Raw genomic sequence first — 10000 nt, 5'->3', positions numbered from 1 at the left:
TCTGGTTATAGACTAGTGAGGAGATAGGTCTGGTTATAGAGACTAGTGAGGAGATAGGTCTGGTTATAGACTAGTGAGCAGATAGGTCTGGTTATAGAGACTAGTGAGGAGATAGGTCTGGTTATAGACTAGTGAGGAGATAGGTCTGGTTATAGACTAGTGAGGAGATAGGTCTGGTTATAGAGACTAGTGAGGAGATAGGTCTGGTTATAGAGACTAGTGAGGAGATAGGTCTGGTTATAGACTAGTGAGGAGATAGGTCTGGTTATAGAGACTAGTGAGGAGATAGGTCTGGTTATAGACTAGTGAGGAGACATGTCTGGTTATAGAGACTAGTGAGGAGATAGGTCTGGTTATAGACTAGTGAGGAGATAGGTCTGGTTATAGACTAGTGAGGAGATAGGTCTGGTTATAGAGACTAGTTAGGAGATAGGTCTGGTTATAGAGACTAGTGAGGAGATAGGTCTGGTTATAGAGACTAGTTAGGAGACATGTCTGGTTATAGAGACTAGTGAGGAGATAGGTCTGGTTATAGAGACTAGTGTGGAGATAGGTCTGGTTATAGACTAGTGAGGAGATAGGTCTGGTTATAGACTAGTTAGGAGATAGGTCTGGTTATAGAGACTAGTGAGGAGATAGGTCTGGTTATAGAGACTAGTGAGGAGATAGGTCTGGTTATAGAGACTAGTGAGGAGATAGGTCTGGTTATAGACTAGTGAGGAGAAAGGTCTGGTTATAGACTAGTGAGGAGATAGGTCTGGTTATAGACTAGTGAGGAGATAGGTCTGGTTATAGAGACTAGTGAGGAGATAGGTCTGGTTATAGAGACTAGTTAGGAGACATGTCTGGTTATAGAGACTAGTGAGGAGATAGGTCTGGTTATAGAGACTAGTGTGGAGATAGGTCTGGTTATAGACTAGTGAGGAGATAGGTCTGGTTATAGACTAGTTAGGAGATAGGTCTGGTTATAGAGACTAGTGAGGAGATAGGTCTGGTTATAGAGACTAGTGAGGAGATAGGTCTGGTTATAGACTAGTGAGGAGATAGGTCTGGTTATAGAGACTAGTACGGAGATACGTCTGGTAATAGAGACTAGTTAGGAGATAGGTCTGGTTATAGACTAGTGAGGAGATAGGTCTGGTTATAGACTAGTGAGGAGATAGGTCTGGTTATAGAGACTAGTGAGGAGATAGGTCTGGTTATAGAGACTAGTGAGGAGAAAGGTCTGGTTATAGACTACTGAGGAGATAGGTCTGGTTATAGAGACTAGTGAGGAGATAGGTCTGGTTATAGACTAGTGAGCAGATAGGTCTGGTTATAGAGACTAGTGAGGAGATAGGTCTGGTTATAGACTAGTGAGGAGATAGGTCTGGTTATAGAGACTAGTGAGGAGATAGGTCTGGTTATAGAGACTAGTGAGGAGATAGGTCTGGTTATAGAGACTAGTGAGGAGATAGGTCTGGTTATAGACTAGTGAGGAGAAAGGTCGGGTATAGAGACTAGTGAGGAGATAGGTCTGGTAATAGACTAGTGAGGAGATAGGTCTGGTTATAGAGACTAGTGAGGAGATAGGTCTGGTAATAGACTAGTGAGGAGATAGGTCTGGTTATAGACTAGTGAGGAGATAGGTCTGGTTATAGACTAGTGTGGAGATAGGTCTGGTTATAGAGACTAGTAAGGAGATAGGTCTGGTTATATACTAGTGAGGAGATAGGTCTGGTTATAGAGACTAGTGAGGAGATAGGTCTGGTAATAGACTAGTGAGGAGATAGGTCTGGTTATAGAGACTAGTGAGGAGATAGGTCTGGTTATAGAGACTAGTGAGGAGATAGGTCTGGTTATAGAGACTAGTGAGGAGATACAGGTCTGGTTATAGAGACTAGTGAGGAGACATGTCTGGTTATAGACTAGTAAGGAGATAGGTCTGGTTATAGACTAGTGAGGAGATAGGTCTGGTTATAGAGACTAGTGAGGAGATAGGTCTGGTTATAGAGACTAGTGAGGAGATACAGGTCTGGTTATAGAGACTAGTGAGGAGATAGGTCTGGTTATAGAGACTAGTTAGGAGATACGTCTGGTTATAGAGACTAGTTAGGAGATATGTCTGGTTATAGAGACTAGTACGGAGATACGTCTGGTTATAGAGACTAGTTAGGAGATAGGTCTGGTTATAGAGACTAGTGAGGAGATAGGTCTGGTTATAGAGATTAGTGAGGAGATAGGTCTGGTTATAGAGACTAGTGAGGAGATAGGTCTGGTTATAGAGATTAGTGAGGAGATAGGTCTGGTTATAGACTAGTGAGGAGATGGGTCTGGTTATAGACTAGTGAGGAGATAGGTCTGGTTATAGACTAGTGAGGAGATAGGTCTGGTTATAGAGACTAGTGAGGAGATAGGTCTGGTTATAGAGATTAGTGAAGAGATAGGTCTGGTTATAGACTAGTGAGGAGATGGGTCTGGTTATAGACTAGTGAGGAGATAGGTCTGGTTATAGAGACTAGTGAGGAGATAGTTCTGGTTATAGAGACTTGTGAGGAGATAGGTCTGGTTATAGAGACTAGTGAGGAGATAGGTCTGGTTATAGACTAGTGAGGAGATAGGTCTGGTTATAGAGACTAGTGAGGAGATAGGTCTGTTATAGACTAGTGAGGAGATAGGTCTGGTTATAGACTAGTGAGGAGATAGGTCTGGTTATAGAGACTAGTGAGGAGATATGTCTGGTTATAGAGACTAGTGAGGAGATAGGTCTGGTTATAGACTAGTGAGGAGATAGGTCTGGTTATAGAGACTAGTTTGGAGATACGTCTGCTTATAGAGACTAGTGAGGAGATAGGTCTAGTTATAGAGACTAGAGGGGAGATAGGTCTGGTTATAGACTAGTGAGGAGATAGGTCTGGTTATAGAGACTAGTTAGGAGATAGGTCTGGTTATAGAGACTAGTTAGGAGATACGTCTGGTTATAGAGACTAGTTAGGAGATACGTCTGGTTATAGATTAGTGAGGAGATAGGTCTGGTTATAGAGACTAGTTAGGAGATACGTCTGGTTATAGAGACTAGTGAGGAGGCAGGTCTGGTTATAGAGACTAGTACGGAGATAGGTCTGGTTATAGAGACTAGTGAGGAGATAGGTCTGGTTATAGACTAGTGAGGAGATACGTCTGGTTATAGAGACTAGTTAGGAGATAGGTCTGGTTATAGACTAGTGTGGAGATAGGTCTGGTTATAGAGACTAGTGAGGAGATAGGTCTGGTTATAAGGACTAGTGAGGAGATATGTCTGGTTATAGAGACTAGTGAGGAGATATGTCTGGTTATAGAGACTAGTGAGGAGATAGGTCTGGTTATAGACTAGTGAGGAGATAGGTCTGGTTATAGACTAGTGAGGAGATAGGTCTGGTTATAGACTAGTGAGGAGATAGGTCTGGTTATAGACTAGTGAGGAGATAGGTCTGGTTATAGACTAGTGAGGAGATAGGTCTGGTTATAGACTAGTGAGGAGATAGGTCTGGTTATAGAGACTAGTTAGGAGATAGGTCTGGTTATAGAGACTAGTGAGGAGATAGGTCTGGTTATAGACTAGTGAGGAGATAGGTCTGGTTATAGACTAGTGAGGAGATACAGGTCTGGTTATAGAGACTAGTGAGGAGATAGGTCTGGTTATAGACTAGTGAGGAGATAGGTCTGGTTATAGACTAGTGAGGAGATAGGTCTGGTTATAGAGACTAGTGAGGAGATAGGTCTGGTTATAGAGACTAGTTAGGAGATAGGTCTGGTTATAGACTAGTGAGGAGATAGGTCTGGTTATAGAGACTAGTGAGGAGATAGGTCTGGTTATAGACTAGTGAGGAGATAGGTCTGGTTATAGAGACTAGTGAGGAGATAGGTCTGGTTATAGACTAGTGAGGAGATAGGTCTGGTTATAGAGACTAGTGAGGAGATAGGTCTGGTTATAGAGACTAGTGAGGAGATACAGGTCTGGTTATAGAGACTAGTGAGGAGATAGGTCTGGTTATAGAGACTAGTGAGGAGATAGGTCTGGTTATAGAGACTAGTGAGGAGATAGGTCTGGTTATAGACTAGTGAGGAGATAGGTCTGGTTATAGAGACTAGTGAGGAGATAGGTCTGGTTATAGACTAGTGAGGAGATAGGTCTGGTTATAGACTAGTTAGGAGATAGGTCTGGTTATAGAGACTAGTGAGGAGATAGGTCTGGTTATAGAGACTAGTGAGGAGATGGGTCTGGTTATAGAGACTAGTGAGGAGATAGGTCTGGTTATAGACTAGTGAGGAGATAGGTCTGGTTATAGAGACTAGTGAGGAGATAGGTCTGGTTATAGAGACTAGTGAGAAGATAGGTCAGGTTATAGACTAGTAAGGAGATAGGTCTGGTTATAGAGACTAGTGAGGAGATAGGTCTGGTTATAGAGACTAGTGAGGAGATAGGTCTGGTTATAGACTAGTGAGGAGATAGGTCTGGTTATAGACTAGTGAGGAGATAGGTCTGGTTATAGAGACTAGTGAGGAGATAGGTCTGGTTATAGAGACTAGTGAGGAGATAGGTCTGGTTATAGACTAGTGAGGAGATAGGTCTGGTTATAGACTAGTGAGGAGATAGGTCTGGTTATAGACTAGTGAGGAGATAGGTCTGGTTATAGAGACTAGGTCTGGTAGATAATGGGGTTTATATGTGTGTGATATTATGTAGACTAGAAGTGAAGTATGCAGAGTCACACATCAGGCCCTGCCCCCCACGCCCAGCAGACCTACAGACCACCAGGGCCTGTGGTGTCGCTCTGGCTGGTTCAACACACGTACACCTCCCCCCACGCCCAGCAGACCTACAGACCACCAGGGCCTGTGGTGTCGCTCTGGCTGGTTCAACACACGTACACCTCCCCCCACGCCCAGCAGACCTACAGACCACCAGGGCCTGTGGTGTCGCTCTGGCTGGTTCAACACACGTACACCTCCCCCCACGCCCAGCAGACCTACAGACCACCAGGGCCTGTGGTGTCGCTCTGGCTGGTTCAACACACGTACACCTCCCCCCACGCCCAGAAGACCTACAGACCACCAGGGCCTGTGGTGTCACTCTGGCTGGTTCAACACATGTACACGTAGACAAGCGGGTATTTTGCGGCGAGTTAATTTCTGAGTTCTCCAAAGGAACGCAAGCAGACGCATGGTAGTTAAAAGTAAGTATACCCTACAGACCTACACTACACTACCCTGACCTGGACCAGTCCACCAGACCTACAGAACCCTAACACTGACCTGGACCAGTCCACCAGACCTACAGAACCCTAACACTGACCTGGACCAGTCCACCAGACCTACAGAACCCTAACACTGACCTGGACCAGTCCACCAGACCTACAGAACCCTAACACTGACCTGGACCAGTCCACCAGACCTACAGAACCCTAACACTGACCTGGACCAGTCCACCAGACCTACAGAACCCTAACACTGACCTGGACCAGTCCACCAGACCTACAGAACCCTAACACTGACCTGGACCAGTCCACCAGACCTACAGAACCCTAACACTGACCTGGACCAGTCCACCAGACCTACAGAACCCTAACACTGACCTGGACCAGTCCACCAAACCTACAGAACCCTAACACTGACCTGGACCAGTCCACCAGACCTACAGAACCCTAACACTGACCTGGACCAGTCCACCAGACCTACAGAACCCTAACACTGACCTGGACCAGTCCACCAAACCTACAGAACCCTAACACTGACCTGGACCAGTCCACCAGACCTACAGAACCCTAACACTGATCTGGACCAGTCCACCAGACCTACAGAACCCTAACACTGACCTGGACCAGTCCACCAGACCTACAGAACCCTAACACTGATCTGGACCAGTCCACCAGACCTACAGAACCCTAACACTGACCTGGACCAGTCCACCAGACCTACAGAACCCTAACACTGACCTGGACCAGTCCACCAGACCTACAGAACCCTAACACTGACCTGGACCAGTCCATCACCATCGTATGAAAAGTGAGGAAACCCATTGCCTGAGGAAAATGAAGTACATGAACTCCTTTGTGAGAAGATATTTTCTCAGGAACACAGATAACTGAGTGATTACAGTGAACTGATCTGAAATGCATTCAGGATACATTTCACCAACGGCAACGGCAACAGAGCAGCAGAAATGAACTCAGGTGAACAAATGTTTCTATGTTAACAGAGCGTCACGTTTTACAGTGTACAGGGAGGGAGAGAAAGACAGAGGAAGAGAGAGAGAGAAAGAGAGAGGGAAGACAGAGAGAGGGGGAAAGAGAGATAGGGAGATACAGAGAGAGAGAGATAGAGAGAGAGGGAGATACAGAGAGAGAGAGGGGGAGGGAGAGAGAGAAAGAGAGAGAGGGAGAGAAATGGAGAGAGAGAGAGAGAGAGAGAGAGAGAGAGAGAGAGAGAGAGAGAGGGAGGAGAATCTGACCCTAACCCTCCATCTCACCCCATGCTGGGCGATGACCCTCTCTGATCCTCCTCTTCCTCCAGAGGCAGCGTGGCGAGGCAGAGCTCATAAAGGACTGATACATGCGCTGACCCTGTAGAAATCCAGGGAGGAGTTCCAACCATCCGCTCAGCTGAAGGAAGGTCTTGCATAGCTGCATGTGAGCTGCGCTGCTCTGCGCTGTCCGCTGACAAAACACAACCATTTGTTCTGGTCCAAGTGCTGGTCATTGTGCTTCAGCAAATCTGGGTATGTGGCAGATATTCAGAAAACACACCAGCGCCCACGCACGCACACACACACACACACACACACACACACACACACACACACACACACACGGCCCACGGACACAGCTGAGCCAAACGATGGTATGAGCCAGCAATCTGGCAGTGAGAAGAGTGACAGAGACAATAGAGCAGCTCTGATTCAGGAGCGCTGGCCGGGCTGATAGAGACGGCAGGGACGCCACGGAGCCGGCCCAACTATTAATAGAACAGCTATATTAGCTCTCTGGATGTGTGTGTGTGTGTGTGTGTGTGTGTGTGTGTGTGTGTGTGTGTGCTGCTCTCAAAATTGACTCAGCCTACATGAGGAGCTACATATGGAGGTGGAGGCGGCTGAACACGGCTGAACACGGCTGAACACGGCTGAGGGTCCCAGGTGAGAGCAGGGAGGAGGGTCCCAGGGCTGAACACAGCTGAGGGTCCCAGGGCTGAACACAGCTGAGGGTCCCAGGTGAGAGCAGGGCTGAGGGTCCCAGGTGAGAGCAGGGCTGAGGGTCCCAGGTGAGAGCAGGGATGAGGGTCCCAGGTGAGAGCAGGGATGAGGGTCCCAGGTGAGAGCAGGGCTGAGGGTCCCAGGTGAGAGCAGGGCTGAGGGTCCCAGGTGAGAGCAGGGATGAGGGTCCCAGGTGAGAGCAGGGATGAGGGTCCCAGGTGAGAGCAGGTGAGAGCAGGGATGAGGGTCCCAGGTGAGAGCAGGTGAGAGCAGGGCTGAGGGTCCCAGGTGAGAGCAGGGATGAGGGTCCCAGGTGAGAGCAGGGATGAGGGTCCCAGGTGAGAGCAGGGATGAGGGTCCCAGGTGAGAGCAGGGATGAGGGTCCCAGGTGAGAGCAGGGATGAGGGTCCCAGGTGAGAGCAGGGCTGAGGGTCCCAGGCGAGAGCAGGTGAGAGCAGGGATGAGGGTCCCAGGCGAGAGCAGGTGAGAGCAGGGATGAGGGTCCCAGGTGAGAGCAGGTGAGAGCAGGGATGAGGGTCCCAGGTGAGAGCAGGTGAGAGCAGGGATGAGGGTCCCAGGTGAGAGCAGGGATGAGGGTCCCAGGTGAGAGCAGGGATGAGGGTCCCAGGTGAGAGCAGGGATGAGGGTCCCAGGTGAGAGCAGGGCTGAGGGTCCCAGGTGAGAGCAGGGATGAGGGTCCCAGGTGAGAGCAGGGATGAGGGTCCCAGGTGAGAGCAGGGATGAGGGTCCCAGGTGAGAGCAGGGATGAGGGTCCCAGGTGAGAGCAGGGATGAGGGTCCCAGGTGAGAGCAGGGCTGTCTGTTCTCTTCGTCCACAGGAAGAACTACCTCGCTCACAACTGGAGCACAGCAGAGGTCAACGCAGATCCCCGGAGCCCCATGATGTAGCCTACATAGGCTTGACACACGCACACACACGCGCACACACACACGCGCACACACACGCGCACACACACACACGCACACACACACACACACGCGCACACACACACACTCTCACTCTCTCTCGGGAGCGGGGCGCCAACAAGTAAAGCCTGTTCAGGCTGTGAGTCACACGGGCTTGTCAAACTCAGCGTCACCCTGGCAGTCATGAAACAAGCCCTTAATTTACACGTGTGTTTGAGAGAGAGAGAGAGAGAGAGAGAGAGAAAGAGAGAGGGGTGGGGCTGGGGGAAGGAGGAGATGTTTGGGAAATACTCCAGCAGGCAGAGAGACAGAGAGAGAGAGAGAGAGAGAGAGAGAGAGAGAGAGAGAAGTGGGCGTAGATGTGTGTTCTGAGATCTTCGCTGCCTCAAACAAAGCAACGAGCGAGCAGAGAGGGAAAAACACGACTCCAGCTGCTTTCATGAGAAGCTACTACTGCACTAAAATTACACTCACTTTATGAAACAGCGAGCTCCCTCGAACGTGTATCCCTCCTCCCATCCAGTCGGCAAATCTAAGCGGAGAGAGAAATCACCATGAGAAAAACAGGCTGTTATGATATGGAGATGGAGCAGCGCGCAGCAGCAGTGCGCTCCTCTGCAGTAGAGGAGACCCGCGGGTCCCTGTGTGTCCCTGGAGGATCTCACTCTGAGAGACATTCTGCTGCTCGGAGACGGGACTAGATATTTGTGTTAGGCTACTCATGGCAAAATAGCCCGTGGTTTCCGTGGTCTGCTCGCAGCGAATGCTGTGATGAGCCGAGGCTCGTCCGCTGATTGCGGTAGTGGTTTTAAGCCAAGATGGTTCTGCAGAAAAGTCATTCGGGTCAACATTTTGTTACATTCAGTACAGGAATGGGCCGCGCTGTTCTCTATTCTATTCTCTGCTGCATTTAGGCTCCAATATAGACGAATAGGTTACAACTGGCAACAGCTGTGTGCAGTCGGTAGGCTACGGGCTTCCTCCGACCACAGCCTACAGCCTGGTATTACGACAAGCCTCCCTAAAATGAGCTCAGTCCGGTAAAAACCGAGGATGCCTGGTAGGCTACGTGACGGAACTTTTAACAACTGTGTCGCAATGTGTCCCGGTGACAAACGACCCGGAGCTCCAGAGAGTTGTCTGTTGCTGCGGCAGCGGGGATGAGTAAACCTACCGCTCCTCCTCTCCACATTCCTCCCGATAACTCCTCTCTCCACCCCGCAGAGAGAGAGAGAGAGAGCCCGGTGTGTGAGACAGAGAGAGCCCGGTGTGTGAGACAGAGAGAGCCCGGTGTGTGAGACAGAGAGAGCCCGGTGTGTGAGACAGAGAGAGCCCGGTGTGTGAGACAGAGAGAGCCCGGTGTGTGAGACAGAGAGAGCCCGGGGTGTGAGACAGAGAGAGCCCGGTGTGTGAGACAGAGAGAGCCCGGTGTGTGAGACAGAGAGAGCCCGGTGTGTGAGAGAGAGAGAGCCCGGTGTGTGAGACAGAGAGAGCCCGGTGTGTGAGACAGAGAGAGCCCGGTGTGTGAGACAGAGAGAGCCCGGTGTGTGAGACAGAGAGAGCCCGGTGTGTGAGACAGAGAGAGCCCGGTGTGTGAGACAGAGAGAGCCCGGTGTGTGAGACAGAGAGAGCCCGGTGTGTGAGACAGAGAGAGCCCGGTGTGTGAGACAGAGAGAGCCCGGTGTGTGGAGCGGTTACCTGGGGTCTTTCTGTGGCCCGTTATAACCGCGTCTCCGGTGACGGGATTCAGCCAGGTTGTACTCTTTGCCTCCTCGCTGTTGGTGAGAAGAAACGGGGGAAAGGGTAAACAGGCAGACAACAACCCTGGGAGCAATTATACGCGTGGAAATAAAGAGAATATTATCCA

At 49.6% G+C, this 10000-nt stretch overlaps 1 protein-coding gene across 1 annotated transcript in view; it reads right to left on the bottom strand.

Annotated features, from left to right (window-relative positions):
• Positions 1 to 10000, bottom strand: part of LOC311317059 (pleckstrin homology domain-containing family A member 5-like) — a gene marked incomplete at both ends in the record, with an annotated part of 275859 nt that overhangs the window by 265742 nt on the left and 117 nt on the right. Inside the window, 2 exons of the mRNA XM_084448057.1 lie at positions 8608 to 8665; positions 9832 to 9908. Coding sequence (XP_084304183.1) covers positions 8608 to 8665; positions 9832 to 9908 — 135 coding nt within the window. The remainder of the gene's footprint in view (positions 1 to 8607; positions 8666 to 9831; positions 9909 to 10000) is intronic.

Source organism: Borostomias antarcticus (genome assembly GCF_949987555.1).
Source record: "Borostomias antarcticus genome assembly, chromosome: 13".
Taxonomy (NCBI): domain Eukaryota; kingdom Metazoa; phylum Chordata; class Actinopteri; order Stomiiformes; family Stomiidae; genus Borostomias; species Borostomias antarcticus.
The sequence above is the reverse complement of the archived record's forward strand: the minus strand, read 5'-3'. Positions and strand labels throughout refer to the sequence as shown.